This window comes from Sparus aurata, chromosome 9, assembly GCF_900880675.1.
Source record: "Sparus aurata chromosome 9, fSpaAur1.1, whole genome shotgun sequence".
Taxonomy (NCBI): Eukaryota; Metazoa; Chordata; class Actinopteri; order Spariformes; family Sparidae; genus Sparus; species Sparus aurata.
In genome coordinates, this window is record NC_044195.1 from 12,230,978 (window position 1) to 12,249,573 (window position 18,596).

Below are 18,596 nucleotides of genomic sequence, written 5' to 3' on the forward strand. Positions count from 1 at the left end.
CACCGGACGATCTTTGCTGTGTTATTTGTCAGCATGTGTGTCATTGTACGCACCATTGCAGGTGTTCCCGTTATATGTCGCGCAGACCCAGTCGTGGCACTCGCAGCGTGGGCCGAAGAACTTCCCGGGATCTGTGGCCCGGCAGAGGCAGATGCCGCAGTCACACTTGCCCCTCCCACTGCAGATCTTGCCATCAGGTGTCCTGCAGCGGCGCAGGGACGACTCTGTGGACAGCTTACACACACCACCCACCTGGCTGGGGAAAAGAATGAAGGTCAGTTTTTTTATGTAGCTGTGGAGGTGAAGGGGTCAAGTTGGCTGCCATCTGTGTCTGTTTTAAAACAAAAAATAACACATCTGAGCCAAAATACCTTTGTTCAGACATGTCCCTCTTTATACAACAGCAGAGACCTACCTATTCAAGATGGTTCTTATGTACAGTGCCTATGCATACACAACTGGTTCAATAGAGTTCAGCTGCAAGGTAAAGACAGTCCAAATTTGTACAAAGTACAAATTTGAGCCTGACATGTGAGCTTCCATTCTCTTGGTGGATATTTTACTTCAACATATTGAATGAAGAAAAGTCTGAGATGATAATAGTGGGAAGAATGTGACTTCCCGGAGCACAGCCAGCCATTTTAGTCCTACATCAAGACAAAAAAAACGCCCTGATAAGACAAAATAACAGAACGCGAAGGATTAGGCTAATAAATCAAACAAATCAAACGGCCCGGGAACAGCTTCACCTTTCATCGAGCACACTCCGGCAGCTGTTGCAGAGCTTTGTTGTGACTGCATGGGATCTCTCTGTGAGATTTGTTTCGTTTGGACGCTGTCTGACATTCTTTTTTCTATTCCCTGCCCTGCCAGACAATCCAGTCTGGAAACAGTAGACACATTTCAAACAATCAGCAGATCAAGTGTTCCTGACACTCCCACTAAATGAAATACAGAATGTGTGTGTTCCATGTGTCATTGGGGGGTTACACAAGTTTCATTTCGCACAGGCCTCCCACCCCCACTGACAGCCCTCTTTATGCCTGACTGTATCTGCGTATCAGGATGAGCCTTAATAAATAACTCCTTTGACATCATTACACCGAGATGACTACATGTGGTCAAGCACGGCCTCGTCCAATCAGTCACTAGACCCGATATAACAGACAATAAATAGCGTACTCAACAGTGACGGTAAACTGAGACTTCAAACAGTTGCCAGTCATCAGTTTTCCTCATCACTGCCAGATGTAGAGTCATACAAAGATCATTTTCTCACCTGTACAATGTGGTGCATTGTACTGAGGGATTGTTAGCAGACGGTACTAAACGCGGACACTCTACATCAGGATTGCTACATCTGTTGTGGGCTTGTACTGCTGCTGACACATTTGTTTGTTCTGCACGGTACTTTCCTTGATGCAGCATGGAACTTTGCAATGAAGGGTTTATGCAGACGGTGGCAAGGAAGACACTGACGATGTGGATGTTCCCCTTTCAGGATTCGCCTTCAGGGTGTGTGGGGGGGGTCTTCCCTTTTGCCACATTACAAACCTTAATCTTCAGCGCCATGAAACAAGTTTGCAGTTTCGGTGAACATTTCAACTGAATTTAAATGGGTGTGCCCTGATTTTCCGTTTGTTTCAAACAAACTGGCAGATTAAAGTTGCCACCAAACAAGCAATGGCTGCACCATAACACTGTAAAACCAAATTTTACATCTGGTCTCAGGATGCTTCCTATAGGGGGTGAGGCAACAGTGGTTAACTTTGTCTCCGTCAGTCCCTCAGTGGGTCTTTCCTGTTGGGATCCAAGTTTTTTCAATGGAGCCATGTGGACCCATTGAGCAGATTTCCCTCAAAAAGTTGCTGCTGCTGTAAAACAGCAGGTGTTCTTTTACGTCCAGGACACTGCAGCTCGACACATTATTCCATCTGTCTCTTTGGAAAGAAGACAAAAATGGCATAGTTTTTGTCTGTCCTGTATGTGCTCTGGCATACTGGAACACATATCCTCTGTGGGAATGAAAATATCTGAAGCTCTTGATGTTACTGCCACACTGTAAAAGGCTGGAACGGAACTGGGATCTAACAAAAGGGGACTGAAAATGCTGTGCCTACCCTAATTTAGGTCCAGGTATGATCATCTCTGTCATCTTTTGTGGAGTAAGAGTGGGAGAGAAAGGAAATATGATAATATGAGAGGCTTTTTTCATTCATTCATTCATTCAAGTGTATTCCCCTATAATGAACAAATACCACTGTCACTATTGTGCAACTGTCTAGTTCAAGTGGTTGAAGGAGTACACATGACGGCAACTATCTTCACCTGGTGTAAAATCAGAATATTCATCAAATGTGGAAAAAATATAAAAACATGATGTTTCAGGAAGGCACTAAGTTAAATCACCAAAATAAATACAACAAAGAAGTAGCCTGTTAGCCAGCTACATATTTAGTTACAGAAATAATCCCATGGCCAGAAGATGGAATAAAATTGTAGATACAATGTTTGTATGCTCGGTGAGCAACCCTCTGTTAGGACAGTAAAAAACTGCTGATGCCATCTGGGAAACTCCTCAAAAAAGTCATCTGAACATAACACAAGGACAAAATCTCATGCTCACTGACCACCACCATGACTTGTTCTATGACTGCATTAGAGGAAAAACGCTGGTCGGTAATCTGCGTTCCTAATCCACAACAAATATCATACGTAGCATGACATACTTCTCACACTGCTGATTCTGGCCAAATGGCCTTTGACATGCTTAAAATGCAAACTGGGGAAATGTCTGATGTAATACATTACCGTGTTTTGAACAGGAGGTAAGCTATTACAAATAAAAACACCTCTTAGGGGCTCAATTCCGCTTACAAATTTTATCCATACTCCTTGTTTTGTAGTGCCTCCTTGCCTCTCAAAACAGAGTTACGGGGGTAAGTGGTTAAAATCTCCCCTCATGAAATGGGACAACCTTTCAAGACCCTCATATGTCATCAGTGGTTGTCAATAGCATGTGAACAAATGGAGACGGACACTTCCAGTTTGGCGTCTTCAGTTGTGGTGATTTCTCGTGTGTTGCTCCGGTTTACTGTAATAACAGTGCCTCTTACCATTTATTTGATGGCGATAGAAAATCATTGACGCTTGCAATTTGGTCACCAATCAAGTCACCAAATAAAAAAGGACAGTGCTTCATTACGTGGCCAATAGCTTTGCTTTATAGGCAAACATTAGCGACCCGTGCTCCTACCTTGCAAGTGTGCACTCACATCAGTGGAGCATCTTTACTGATGGAATTCACTTCATATTTATTCATATTCAAGCAACATATGCCGTCAAAGTGAGCAATGCAACACTGAAAAACTTGCATGCACAAATTGACAAAACAGTGTAACATTATCTAGGTAGCTCGTGAGCTAGCAAGACATCAGCAAACTAGCAGTTGTAGTAGCATTGTTCCAAGGGACACTGCCTTTAATCAACAGGGAGTTGTCATTATCCTCAGTTTGAAGCGTCCCTCTTTGGAGAGCCGTGTAGTCCTAACACTTCATCCTACCCCTGCATCCGACAACCTACCTCGAGTCGCGAACATGCAAAACAGATGGGTATGGCTAAGTGATAAGTGTTGAGTGATACAAGCGATTGCTTTACAGGCTTTTTCTCTTTAAATAATATGTGTAAAAAGTTACCTAGACTGTGACTCATAGTTCAATAACTGCTGCACATCCTGGTTCAGTTCCTGGGAGCCTGAACAATATAAATTATAGGGCCCATCCAAGGATTAAGTCGGTGTGAAGATGAATAAAGGTTAAGGACAATAACCCTATTTTGTGAGTACAGGTGGAGTATAACTATAGCCCTGACTCTTTAAGAAGCTGTTGGTGTTTTAGATGTTGACTTGATGGAGCGCTGCATGCACATGGCGGTGTCATAGCTTTTCCTCAGTGGCCAGGCCTAAGAGGCCGCCAGAAAGTCTAACCTGTGTTCTTAGTTCACACTTTGTTCGAGTTTCACACCTGCTCTTTCTGACAATGACGGGTTGTTATGACCTTGCGAACAAACAAGGTAGGTATTGTTTGGATATGCATCATTAAAAAACAGAAGAAAACACTAATCACCTGGATTCTCAGGAGCTGGTGATTTCTGTGGTAAAGCATGCATGGGTTTGCCACTGCTGTCAAATAAGGGCTGTAAGTGCTATGTACACAATATAATCACTACACAGGCATAGTGCACCTGCTTGAAGTAAACACCCCCTCTGCAGCTGAGTCATATGGCAACATTTACAGTACTGCTCACTGAGGCTCTACTGTTTAAGGCCAAGGTAAACAGAAATTAGTCTTTCACACTCATATTTCTGCCAATTCCTTCCTTCTCTCTTTCCGTTTTCACACTTGATTCCTCTTTAATCTAATATTTTAGAAAAATCAAGTTTTACATTTTGCAAAAATCCAAAAAGGCAATGACAAGTTTTTAACATGCTTGTTTTTTTTGCATTCTCTCCTTATCTTTTTAATTTAATTTGTGGCTCAAGATGTCACTAAAGCTTCTTCTGCACCATATCCACGACAACTACAGCTGTCATAACATTGTTATGGTAATTCATGTCAGCTGACATGTCCAAAAGAGAAATCTGTAAACGTTTTAAAGTTTGAAAAAGGTGCCGTTCAAACGGCAATAATGGAAAGAGCAGACCTGTGTGCTGCTTGGCATGCAGGATTACAGGCAAGTACAGCTACATAAAGAAACTGCACAAAATAACTGCAAGTGCAAACTACATGTATAGGCACTCCTAAAAACTTTTCCACATTGTAATCTGCAAATGTTGTCTTTGTCAGCAAAACCCTGCACCTCCCTCTTCCTTCTTGCTCTCTAGACTAGCCCAAAATAAACATGAAAAAAACAAAGCTGTGCGGAAAACTCACCTCACCGATTGTAACAAAGTGTCCTCCACGGCAGAGAGCAGAATCAGAAACAACGGCACTAACATGGACTGTACCAAAACCTCAGTGTGCATGTTTAAATCCCACAGAAACCTGAAGTAAAGTAGCTTGAAGGAATTTCCCAATCTTTCTCTCCTTAAACAGACAGGACAGGGGGAGAGAGTGAGAGGGGGGAAAAGAAAAGAAGAGAAGGAGCAGCAGGCTGGCCTGAACTGGCTCGATCCCTTCAGAGGCCAACAGTCCTCTACATACAAGTGCCTTTGATTAGTCTTGACTCTCAGACACAGTCCTGGGCAGGAGCTGGAGCAGGGGGGGAAAACTGCCAAAAAGAAAAGTTAAGTCACCAGTTTGAGATGTAATTAGAAGCAGACTGTATTTCTTCATGTTTTGTTTTTATTTTCCCCCTTTCTTTTCCACATGATCTCTCTGTGGTGCTGTATGTTTTTTGTCTGTTTGTTTGTTTTTACCTATCGATCTTTTTGGTGTTGTTAATTATAAATAAAGCTCCAAAATCAATCCCTGCCTCTAACAGGTCAGGCCCTCTGACGAACTTTTTAAAATGCTGCGACAGGAAAAGCTCAGGTGAGATTAATACATTGATGATGGCTGAATTCCGTGAAGCTGCTTCTGAGTCACGTAGCTTACCTTTGTTTGCTTTTGAGCATGGACCTCTTTTAACATTTTGACATACAGCCCAGGTGTAATTACTAACATTAACGATGACTGCATCCTGTTATGTTTCACCAGTTCCAAGGACACAGTGTAGACAACAATGACTCACTGGGGCTCGCTGGGCTTTGTTAGTGGTATTAGTTCCACCTGCCACGTGTCTTAATGCTGAGAGAAATAACATTTAACTGATTGAAATCACCTGGTTCATTCATACTTCGTATTACCGTGTGAATCCCTGCGTGAATCCCTGCTGCACCACCCCACATCTTCCTCACGATCTAATGTTTGTGGGGGACTGAATTAATTGTCCCGCCTGTAATTAAAGGTCCTATTAGTAAGAAAAGTTGAAAACAATGACGCCATGGGATTATAGGACGAGTTGGCTGCCATGCCAAAGCGTTTTTGACGACTTGGGACTGAAACTCAAATTTTTCTGACAAATAGGTCCTTTAATGACAGTGTAAGGTCTAGATTTGAGGTGTATTTTGTTTTAATAATTTCAAATGATAACACTAGTTTTGTCGTTTTGGGAAGGCTGAGTTTATTGCTTGCTCAATAAACGATGGGTTCACTACAACTTTTTTCATGTCTTCACTGAGGATTCTGCAGTAAGTACATCACTGTCATACTTTCTCCCTGATTACCCTTTAACTATGGTAGCACAAAATAAATTCCACCTGCTACAGCAATTTGTTTAAATGATCTTTATAAGTAACCAATGGTGTAAATATAATATTTCCCCATTGCAGAAAGGAAACTATAAGAAAACAAAGGACCATCTCCAAATAAACTAATTCACCGATTTGGGAAATCAGTCATTAGACTATTTTCTAAAATCACAGTGTTTACTCATTTTGTTTGAACAGGGCAATTAACATCTGGAAACTGGTAATGTTATCCCTCAATTATTATTTGTTTTTACCATGGCATGGTTCACAAGAACAGTCACAACAGAGCAAATTTGTTTCTTTCTGTCATTTTAAGCAGTAACTGTAGCATTTCAATATATATAATTAAACACTGTAGTATGACCTATCAGATATTTTCTGCTGTCCTTACTTTATGTACAGAGTTACTCTGCTTACATGTCCGACAAATTAACAACCAAATCTCGGGCAAGCTGCCAGTTAAACTCAAGCTGTAATGTTATTTAGTCTGTGCTGAAATCAGGTCTCAAACATAATGTTAGTGAGAGTGTTGTTATTAAGGAGAAATGAATGCATCAAACATGCATTCTAGATGAACTGATCTATGAATTGAAATCCATCCCGAATCAATTTAATGCTCGTGGGCCATCCGGCATAAAACAGAGTTAATTGTTCTGAGGGCACATACTGTGCAGGACTACGACGACAACCGTCTGCACATTTTGTACTCTGGCAGCAGTCAAACCTCCTGATACAAGCTTGGGCCAAAGGAAGGACAGACCTATGAACAGCTATGTTAACTTCATAGACAGAGGCAGCAGGCTGAAGTTTATCTTTCGACATGCTGCTCTCATCCTGCAGGAACTCTGACTAACCCTGAGTTGACCTGACAGCACTGTTCTCTGCTTAATCATTTATGGGGTAGGCATGAAAACTTTGTTTTAACTGGCAATTTTAACGGTTAGAAAAGTATTTATCTACAGCTTAATAAGCTCCTAGTGGTTTATGGTGTGGAGGACTGAAAAAAAAAAAACATAAATAAAAATCTAAATACTGCACAGGTTGGTAGCCTGCCACGATCATCACAGAGCTATCGCGGAATTGATAACGATGGAGGCAAATAAAATGATCTGGGGGACACTGTGATGCAACATAAGGACCATCGACTGTTACCATGGAGACGGCGCGCGCGCCTCCGCTGCCTGAGCTCGTGCTGTTGATGTGATTGCCGCCTGCGCGCTCCCGCTCTATCCCACACGCTCTCTCTACACACACACACACATACACACACACGCATACACACACAACCGGAAAACAGCTGATGTATTGGACAGGACGAAACGCTGCAGATAAGGGAAACCCTCCTCCAGTAAGTGATTCAGTATGCTTTTCTTAACCTGCCCGTCGTGTATGTAACCGGACATCCAGCTGCCGTGCTTTAAGGACGCACCTGACGCTGGCTGCTGCTGCTGCTGCGAGCTAGCTTGCTGCTTCTCCTGGAAGTGGGGGATATTCTCATCCTCCGAAGTAGGCCTTGGTAAAAAAAATATTGTCGTGTATTTGCTTCACTATCATGTGGCCAGGTTGTCACATATCATGTTAGCTTCGTTTAGGACCTATGCTTGGCCAAATCTGGTGTTTACATGCTGTGTTAGCTTGTTTTTTTTCTGCCTGATGTAGGCTAACACCTTAGCTCTCACCCGTTTCCATAGTAACCTTGGCTCCGTGGATGTCATTCAGGCACGTCTCGATTGTCATCCAGTTGTGTGACAGCCTTTATAAACGTAGTTGATAAGCCGCAGCAGCTTGTCGTGTGCTGTTAAGGAGGCTGAGCAGTTTCCCAAAAATGATTTTAAGGATTTCACAGTCGATCATTGAAGCCTGCGAGGCCACTGTGGCAGCCATAGTGGGGCCTTTACACATTTCTTAACGCTCCACATGTAGTTTTTTTAATATTAAGAAGATCACTTTGAATGACTATTCTTTAAAATTATGCCCACATGTGATAGTGTAATTATTTCCATTTTAAACACACTCATGAAATTTGTGAAAACACTGACAGCTGATCTCTCTTTGAAATTCTGCAAACAGAACTTTAAAAATGGCACGTTGTAATAATAAATGCTGCAAGATAACTTTCTAGCATGCAAATGAGAGAAACAACATCAAACATTTGGGATTTTCAACGTTTTCCGGAACCGGCAATTGCAGGTGTATTTTTGGACCTCAGTGCTTCCCAGAGATCCAGTGTCACCTGTGTGAATTCAGTCAGTTGTCATGTGGCAGCTTTGATCCACTCCCATAACAACACCACATGAGAACAATTTGCACCTTTTTTAAAAGTTTCATCGTCGGCTGTTATCGGTCTTTTCTTTGTCTTTTAAGAATTACCGTAGTTTCGTTTTCAGGCAAGCTAATTTTCAATGGAGTGCAGGGGCACTTTTACGCTAGCATCAAAATCGCTATTTTTAAAACACTAAGAAGGCTCGACAGAACATGAAACTTTGCTCGTATTATCACCAGGGTCTCTACACATGAACATGAGCATTGAGAACATGTCATGTCAGACAAAAAGTGCCTATCCCCGAGTGCGACCTAACAGGAAGGCTTGAGGAGCGGCCCACCATTACTCTCCTGCCTGTTAGGTCTCAAGTGGTTAAAAGTGCCTCTTTCATCGTTATTATGCTTTTACATGAAGGTTTGACTCATATTCAATCACAAATAAAGCCTTGGTTGCTTTTTGGCGAGAGTTTCACTTTATAATGCTTATAAACATTTGTCATACAGTTGGCTATGCCACAGATCAATATCAATTGTGTGAAGGATTCCCTTCCTCAGAGTGTTCCACCTATAGCCTATACTGTATGATTATAGTATGTTTCAAATATAAGACATAAAACATAAGACACTTTGTGTGTCAATGTAGGCAGTAGGCACACATCAAAGTTATGTTTAAAACAGTCAGTGACCAGAAATCTACTTTGTGACGACATTGTTAATATGTATTAACTGCTGCAATATTTAGATTTATTGCTGCAAAACAAGAGAAAAAAACCCCACATGTAATATGTGAAAGAGCTGAGTTTATTTTCCTTATTTGCTTATCATTGCATACCCTGTAATATGATTTATGCATTGTGGGAGCGATACATTGTGCAGCCCAAAAGCACATTAACAAGATAAATATGATGAGGTAGGTTCTCACTTTGTATAGATAAATTAAGGCAGGTAGTAGTGAGTGACAGTGCAAACAGTGCAATGTAGAAATAGAGGTATTGCACAACAAATCATATACATAAAATGTATTATGCATGGGATTGAACAGTGTGGTTTGAAAGGGTTAACAGTTATTTTTAAATGTATGTAATGTGAAAGGTCTCGCTCGCTCATCGATTAGTGCATTGTTTTAGTTTTATGGCCCACAACATTTTGGTTCAATCTCACTGATTTCATCAGTGTCATTTTGATGTAGCAGACAGATGTTTTCAGCAAAAAAGGTCTGATAAACCCACTGTACACTTACTGCCCAGCACCAAATGGCAGACAAACCTCTAAATAATAGCATTGACATTACATATTATCATCCCATAAAGTTTATATGTCAATTGTGTGCAGTTGCCCAATTAAATATGAACAATCATAAAACACATTAGCATGTGGAGTTGTATTTCTGGCCGCCTGGTGAATGTTAATCCAATATTACTCTCCCTTTAGCTCTGTCTCAGTCTCCACCATCCACTGGAGAAACTATCTGTCTATATGGCTCTTTAGCTGCTAAATGCTTCATTATGGTCATCAGCTTGTTGCAAACTTTGTGTGCTGTTTGGTGCTGGGCGGGTTCAGTAGGTCTATCAGAGCGTTTTGTCTCAAGGTCAGTGAGAGTGCAGGCTGCGGGGCGTAAAAATCAAAACAAGAAACAAAAAGCCTCTGAAATCTACTATCTGTTTTTGTCACCATTAGCAGCACCTTTCATATTAAACTTGTACACGACCATTGTTTGTGTAAAATATTGATAAATGCACTTTTAAAATGAAATCAAACAGGGAAATGAAAAGGGTAGTGATTGTTAATGTTGCCACTGTCTGTTTCCCTCCTCAGGAGCTGTGTAAGAGCACCATTGCCTTGGAAATGTCTAGATCCCCTCCACAAATCTGAACAAGGTACACCTATTTGAGACCCATTTCTATAAAGTTTCACTAGAAGAGTGTGAGAACTTTCCCACATCGACCAAACTTTTTTCTTGTCTGCTGTAATTAACATGATACATGGTGTACTCTTCAAGAAAATAACTTGAGTGAAGAAAGTTTTCAGACTCCAACAAATACTCACAGTTACAATTAATCTGCCCAGTGATCGCATCCTGCCCGTGAGGAACATGTCCTCTCCCCAAATGGGAAAGTAATTGCAGTCTTTGCCACCTATACTCCCACATAATAGCACTTAGACCCTGTAATTTTGTTTTCACTCTTCCTCACGTCTCCATCTGCATATGTTAAGTGTAGCAATTACACTGGGAAATTGCTTCTAACTACATGGGGTTTGTAGGATGGACAGTTTCTTTTCTTGGTAAGAGCATAAAAGGAAACACAAGGGTGATACAGTTACATTGTTCTATGTGAGTTCCCATCCTTGCAAAGTGTTTGCTTTGCCATGCTTATATTTGTAGTCTGCTTTTACTTTTTCGGCAACATTCAGGTTGTGTTACTTATGTGACTTTTCCAAGTTACTAACTGTATTTTGTTAAACTTGTTGTAGTTGGATTGAGACAGCACATGACTTTTCAGTCATTTCTTAGCCTGTTCAAGTTTATGAGTGATGTCTACTTTCAAGAAGGAGTGCCAGACACTGCAATTGTCATAGCCCTGGGGCTGTAAAAGAGGGAGACCAAACAGAATTTAAATGTTCACCCCCAAAATAAAAATACATATTTTTCCTTTTACCTATTGTACTATTTGTCCATTTATATAATGGAACTAGATGGCACTTGGCTTGTTGTGCTAAGGAATCATGACCAAGCTTCTCAAGATAATCCACAAGCCTTATTGTGTTCAGTTTCATGCAGGACCTATTGGGATCACAAAAAATTACACCACAAATCGCTGTGCTAATGATGCAGTGACGCATTACATATATAATAACATGAGTAGAGACATCTGCAAATAAATTCTATTGTTTAGTTTCGTCTTTGAGTTGATATGCCCTCACTGTCCCAAATTATTGAATCATATTCCTAGGCAGTTCTCTTCAAGGATAGGTTCACCAAAATTATTTGTACATTCAAGTTTGCAAGTTTCTGTCTAGCCATGCAAATAGTTTAGTTGTGTTTCTGAGCTGTCTCTATGATATCAGCCTCTATCCCAGTGTAATGAAGCTTGTAAGGCTCACAGCATTGAAAACTGATGATTGAAAATTGTAACAGCAAAGTCTCTTTTCTGACACAGAATTGCTATTATACAGTGAATCACTATTATTCAGAATGGCTATTAATCAGAGTGAGACTCAAAATACTGTCTGCTTGTTCCTAGAAAAAGATCATTGGCAGTGTGTTCTGTGGATTATTCAGAGTAAACAGCCCAAATCACCAGAATAAATGCTGGCAATACACGTTTCTGTAACCAATTGATAATTGGAAACTTTAAGATTCTTTATGTCACAATTTATGTTGTGCTTATAGTCTGGTCAGGTAAGGAAAATATCCTGTTTTGGCTGACCTGGTTCCACCAGTAATCCAGTGGTTTCATGCTTACAAATGTTGAAACACTGTCTGGAACAGTGGTCTCTCCACTTGCAGCCATCTTGCCTAGGTGTCACGGCACCATCATCCCCTCCACCTTCTGAAATGACAGTCAGCTCATAAACATGTAATCTGAACATGATATGACACGTATTCTAGAATTGTTTGTATGATATTTCTGAAACAAATACATTTGATGTATGTGTGGTTTGCAGAAACCTAAAATGCAAACATTTTATTTCGGCAACTGGGATGGAGTAACAGGGACATTGTTCTTTAAAAAGAGATGTTTCAGTTGCTGAGAGCACTCACAGACATTGCACTGGGGTGTCAAAAATCTGAGATATCTCAAAATATGGACAATTATAACCACAACTGCCTGCATGCTGCAAACTACTGGAGGTAAGGCAGGCAATATGTTTCTATGTATGGAATTAATTGCTTAGATGTGTGCTGAAGCTGCACCTTGCTGCACTTGTGAATATGTTGTCTCACCCCTCTTTACTGCTCTAACAACTGCTACCATTCACTGACGCTGCCGCAGGACCTCCAGGCCTTTAGGACATTCTCCTTTTTGCATCTTTAGTCTCTCTCTCTGGTTGGTCTCTCCACCCCTCTGTGACCTGGGGATGAACGCACCAATGAGGAGCCTCACAGTGAGTCCCCCTGGTCCTCCTCCACCCCATCTTCCTTTTTTCCACAACACCTCAGTCGCTCACTCACTCACTCACTCACTCCCAGAGTGTGTCGCATATATGCCTTGATGTCAGACGTGGTGGGCATTTCTGTCTTTATGAGCGTATTGTAGATGTGGGTAGTGTACTGTACACCATATAAGCCATGATGTTGACTAACTGTTGTGTGTTATTTACAGGGTATGCCTGATCGCATGTTATGTGCAGTGCTGGAGCAATTTCAGCTTTACTTTTCCCTTTGGTATGTGCGCTTTGTCTCCATTCAGAGTGTCATTTCTTGTGTTCTTATTTCAAAAACAGCCTGTACACTTTTGTTTTTTTCTGCATTCACACAAACATATACACAATCACGGACACACACAGGTAACACCAGATCACACTGTAAAGTAAGTTGCAAAGGTTAATCTACTGGCACAATGGTGTTCAGTGTGATGAAGATCACTTGTGATCTTTTCAAATGGTAAGTTACTGGAGCTGTTCCTATGTGGATACACTTGTCCTGTGTTCCATGTGTGCTACGTTGTGTATCACGGTGGCCATTCAACAATGCAACACTTGTTAATTCTGAAGTACATATCCCGTTCTGGCAATTCAAGTCAGGGTAGTTTAATTTGAATGCACATCACAGAATAATAAAGCTTATCACTACATTCAGTTACATCCAAAAGACACTAATGATACACATTTTATCCAATACTATATTTAAGTATTGGCTAAGCTAAGCTTTGTACAGTTATTCATTTGTTTAAGAAATGCTATAGCATAAGTCATTTACTGTTAAAGTGGCCATATCTGCCAGAAAAAGTGCCTTGCATTAAAATTGATTTATTTAGATTATAATACATATGACTGAAGTTATGAAAAGTGGAACGTCCACTGCCCAGACTTGGATGCAGCCAGAGTGTTCTCCTGTTCCTTATATAGCTTTGGTCACTGTGTGGTCCGCCTCCCTCTCTCTGTCAGATCCACTCTCTGTATAGCACAGCAAGCCCAAGCATGCTGAAGAGGAAACAGAGCTCACGAGTCGAGGCCCAGCCCATGACCGACTTTGGACCGGATGAGACCCTTGCAGACAGCGCTGACATCTTCTGGATCAACAAACCAGTAAGTGTACTAACTTGCATGTGTGTTAATACAATACAATTTTTTTCTCTCACTTGTAGTGCTCTTTATCCATCTAGATTGTTTTGATATGAGTTGCTGAGTTATGGATATAACAGCCTATTGATGTCTACCTTCTCAGGGTATAATGGAACCACATGGCACTTGGCTTGTGGTGCTAAAAGTGCCAGAAAAAGACATTTACAAAACTCAACAGCAAAGTATCTTTCCAGAAGTCATGACCCAGTTACTGAAGATTTGCAGACCTAGTTGTGAGCAGTAGGAATTATTTTCTTTATGCTGAAAGGCAATTGCCAGCCGTATCACTAGCTAACAAGCTATTGTAGCTTGCTAACGTTACAGGGTGGAGTGGTTCCCTAAGTGCAGTGATGCAGTTGGCAGAAAGAAAATTGTTTCCTACATGAAACTACTCACAACAAGGTTTTTGGATGGATTACCTTGAGTAAAGAGATCAGAGCCATTGTGATTTGAGTTTTTCAAAGGTATTTTTTGTGGGGGTGCATTGAGCACTTCAACCGAATGCCATTTAGTTGTAATATGTTGGAGAGATGGAGGACACCTCAAAAACTCTGCAAGTCATCTAGACTCATAAATAACACTACAGGAAAGAGGAAAACTATGCATTTTGTATTTAAGTTGAACTGCCCCTTTAAGTCACACTTTCTGATGTATCGCCCTTCATAATTTGGTTCTAAAAATATGGCGAAAATATTAATAAAGCTTGACAGAGAAGAATATAACAATATCCTTTTTAAGCACCATCATTTCTTCTTTTGTCTTCTTCCTCCAGTGGGTGCACTCTCTTCTGCGGGCCTGTGCCATCATCAGTGTCATCTCTGTGTGTATGAACACCCCCAAGACATTTGAGCATTACCCTCCGTTGCAGTATGTGACGTTCACTCTGGACACACTGCTCATGTTCCTCTATACCGCTGAGATGATTGCCAAGATGCACATCAGAGGAATCATCAAGGTAGCTGCTGACATGGTTTCATCATCACATTACCAGTGTTATTAGACAACAAGATTTAAAAAATAGTGACACGATTTTTTGTTCCACAATACTGAAACAATAGAAGAGTCAATCTTCAGTATAGACATAATTTTTTAGCCATTTTTAACCCCAATATCCACTGACCTGATTGACCCATTCACTGTATAACACATGGATGAAGCTTTCAGGTCTGAAAAGTGAATGTTGAAGTGCTTTTAACCTCTATTCTTTCTAATAGTCACCAGAGGGTGTCATCACCACCAAAAGAAGTCAGATTTATGTATGCTTATGAAAAAAAGACTTTACTTATCACTTGATTAAGTTCCCTTAATAAACAGTATCCGTATGAATTTATGGTCTTAGTCTTATTCAATACATCATGATGTTCATTTTGTAAATCATTGTGGCTTTCAGAGTAAACAAGACAATGAATATGCTTTAGGGCGTGTCTACCTTGTGATTGACAAGTCGCTACCATGGTGTGCCCCTGTGATCCAATTAGGATAGAGGTGTAGTAACACATCGATGATCCAGCCAGCCCCACCCTCTTTTCCAAATATGATCACTTCTGGTTCCAAAAAACAAGCTGGCGACGGCCATATGACCAAACTCAGGGCTTTAAAACGGTAGTCTACAATCCAGTGGGTGATGTCATAGTGGGTCAACGCTTGGACTGACCACATATTGGTACGTCATCTCAACTGATAATATTCGGCGGTTTGGCTTTTTTGTGCTTCATTGGATTTTAGTCCCACTTTAAATTCATCCTCACTAGTAGTAATTAGCTGTAAATTCAGATGAATCAACACAATTCAAATCCTAGGTAGACAGATAATGTTCTATAGAAGCATCCAGGAACAGACAGCTGGCAGATGAAAGGCCCGTAATTACTGCCATAAAAAGTGTGGACAGCTTAATTGTCAAATCAAGCTTAACAAGCAGGGAGGCACCGAAAGAGAATCATCCTCCAGTGCATGAAAACAGCGTGAAAGCGTGAACATGTCTTCTTCTTTTCCTTCCCGCAATGTTTCTTTTAGTTTTTTAAGGCAGATGAAACCAACCTTTGTCTGTTAAATGGAGAGGTCTAATTCAAATTGATCCATGTATCGCACATTTATAGGGTTTTATTTTATTTTAAGTCATTAGGTACTTAAAAATGGGTGAGAGTTGATGTATTGGACATGCCTATAACCTCAGTTATGGACACTAAGATGTTGTATTTTGTTGCCAGTTGATGAAAGTGCCCACACAAAACAAATGATCCTCATAGCCTGGTAAAGTAATTGCATGCTTTTGCTCTTGTCAGTGTGTGATCCAACATGGTAGAGTGTTTTCAAACACACCCTCCTATTTGCAGCTTTCTGTGGAAGACTGACCACCTAAGAGCTTCTTACAAACTCTCTCTGTAAGTGGGAATTAAGCTGCCCATTTTTGCCGGCCCCATGGCATTTCAGTTTGTTCACACTTCTGTGGCTTAATCATTTTAGTCTTATCATTTTAAAATGCAACTGTTTAAATATTGTGGTCTGTCAAAATGGACACAGATTCAGTTTGTTTTGTTTTCCTTGAACATTGCCATACCATTACAGTTTCACAGGAAGGCTATCACGATAAAAGCGTCTGTGACAGACTTTCAGGAGGCGATGGTTTGCACTTATGGGTAATTTTCAGAACCACGAGGGCTAGCATTATTAAAGCCTGAAAATATGACAGGATGTTTTGTAATTGGTAGAAAACATCAGCTTTCTTGAAAGATATGGCCTTGGATAGTGAAAATGTTCATATTAAGTTGTATATTTATTCATGTTGATATTTCTTGCTCCTGCTCTGCTTTCCCAATTATTCTCTCTTTTTTGACCTTTTTGTCTAACCCTTGATGTCTCTCTGCACAGGGGGATAACTCCTATGTCAAGGATCGCTGGTGTGTGTTTGATGGATTCATGGTGTTTTTCATCTGGGTCTCCCTGGTGCTGCAGGTATATTGCAACATTTCCTATTACAAGTTTTTCGGCAATTACCATTCTCTTCAAATTCTAAATTCCATTCTTGTACAGTTTGACGTAAGAAAGTTTAATTGTAGTAGCCGGTTTTGAGTTCAACCACTATCCATTTTTTTCTATCTTTTAGGTGTTTGAAATAGCAGAGCTTGTGGATCAGATGTCTCCATGGGGAATGTTGAGGATACCCCGAGCGCTCATTATGATCCGGGCCTTCAGGATCTACTTCCGCTTTGAGCTTCCTCGCTCCCGCATCACTAACATTCTGAAGTACAAAACTATTATGAGTATTTCTCTTTAATATGGATTGATGCATAGTTCTACATGTAAACATATAGCATTTATATGTGCCTTTCTTAACTCTTCTGCTTTATAGGCGATCAGGAGAACAGATCTGGAGTGTCTCCATCTTCCTGCTGTTTTTCCTCCTGCTCTATGGAATTCTGGGGGTTCAAATGTTTGGAACATTCAACCATCACTGTGTTACAAATGAAACACAGAAAAAGTAAGATAGAATTTACCTGTTTCAACTAAGCAGTGTGACTGAACTGTCATCATGTGTCTGTTTTATCACTTTCAGTTGCAATGATGGAGGCCATCTTTCCTCGCGTTTATGGAAGTGACTTTTGAAGCTAGAGAATATGTACATTGAGTGTCTGTTATTAAAGTATATGGACCAGGACCAACATTTGGTGAAAAACATCAAAGCAAAGAGGCATTAGTACAAACACAAGGTACTGACATATGCTAGCCTGAATGCATTCAGCCAGACATTTAATCGGTGCATTACAGGATATCAAAGTCCATCAAATGTAATTCACTTGCAAGCATATGTGATCAAAACATAAATAGCCCATGACTACTGCTACTAGAAAATATGAAATGTACTGTTTACTCAATCGTCAGTGTTTAGAGTTTGGAGTTAGTATATGAAACTTGTTAGTTGATGATGTTGGTTTTTCAGAGCTGGTGGCTTAAAAAGCTGCAAAACCTAGTTTTGATTAACTAGTGCAGTGCCTTTAAGAAAAGTGTATTCCTATAAAAAAGTGGGTCGTTAAGGAGCTTTTTCATGGATGGCCAAATGAGGCTGTGTTTGAAGGTGGGGCGTCAGGGATATTTAGGTTTGTTGTGAAATCCGATATTCCAGGGTATAATTGGCCGTTTTTGACTATTTTTGATTTTGCCATTATATTTCACCTTAAAAACTATTTACTTGGTGTCATTATTTTCAGCACAACCTCACATGTGTGACTGTACAGTTATCTTTTTTTATTTTGCCATACTGTATTAACACAATGGACCTAAAATCACAAAAAAAAACATAAAATCTGAGTAGAAAAAGTTAGATTTTTTTTACTGTGAAAACCACAAATATGTTTAACAAACCATTTTTTTTAACTTATAATGCAAATATAATTTGTTGTTTGCTAAATTTGTGCATACATTTACAAAGTTACATGTAACTATTTACATTTAAATGCAGGCAATGCTCAGGTCTGCCTGTGCTCCTTGAGAGCTGCACTGCCTGCTCCACATTCAGCTTCTCCTCACTGTTCTGACTCATTAAACAAAAAACCGACTCAACTACACACTAAACACACTACACCAAACACTACATAACACACTAACTATACACTCCAAACACGCTAAGTGTCACAAATCTCTCAACTCTCAATATCGCTGTCTATACACCGATCGTCGTTGCCTGTTTTTCATCCGCCTACGTCCCTCCCACAACTTCCTGTTCCTCAACAACCAAACTTGCTGCTTGGACACTTTCGTGACA

General features: G+C 40.4%; 2 protein-coding genes across 7 annotated transcripts in view; one reads left to right on the forward strand and one right to left on the reverse strand.

The window, feature by feature from the left end:
- Window positions 1–5,212, reverse strand: part of itgbl1 (integrin, beta-like 1) — a 53,943-nt gene extending 48,731 nt beyond the window's left edge. Inside the window, exons 1-2 of one of the 2 annotated variants that reach the window (XR_003985166.1) lie at window positions 4,932–5,212; window positions 54–256 (exon numbers count right to left, since the gene is read on the reverse strand). Coding sequence is in view for 1 of the 2 variants with exons in the window: in XM_030427763.1 (XP_030283623.1) it covers window positions 54–256; window positions 4,932–5,023 (295 nt within the window). In the remaining variant the exon portion in view is untranslated. The remainder of the gene's footprint in view (window positions 1–53; window positions 257–4,931) is intronic. The other variant, XM_030427763.1, reaches the window with a different exon arrangement.
- Window positions 5,213–7,487: 2,275 nt separating this feature from the next.
- The window catches only part of nalcn (sodium leak channel, non-selective), a 93,464-nt gene continuing 82,355 nt past the window's right edge, over window positions 7,488–18,596 (forward strand). The window contains exons 1-9 of one of the 5 annotated variants that reach the window (XM_030428614.1): window positions 7,488–7,637; window positions 10,367–10,428; window positions 12,547–12,658; window positions 12,877–12,938; window positions 13,661–13,801; window positions 14,610–14,792; window positions 16,706–16,789; window positions 16,941–17,080; window positions 17,187–17,315. In XM_030428614.1, the coding sequence (XP_030284474.1) occupies window positions 12,897–12,938; window positions 13,661–13,801; window positions 14,610–14,792; window positions 16,706–16,789; window positions 16,941–17,080; window positions 17,187–17,315 (719 nt within the window). In that variant the 5' untranslated portion in view covers window positions 7,488–7,637; window positions 10,367–10,428; window positions 12,547–12,658; window positions 12,877–12,896. Of the gene's footprint in view, window positions 7,638–10,366; window positions 10,429–12,546; window positions 12,659–12,876; window positions 12,939–13,657; window positions 13,802–14,609; window positions 14,793–16,705; window positions 16,790–16,940; window positions 17,081–17,186; window positions 17,316–18,596 lie in introns of all 5 variants that reach the window. The other 4 variants (XM_030428615.1, XM_030428617.1, XM_030428619.1 and 1 more) reach the window with 4 other exon arrangements.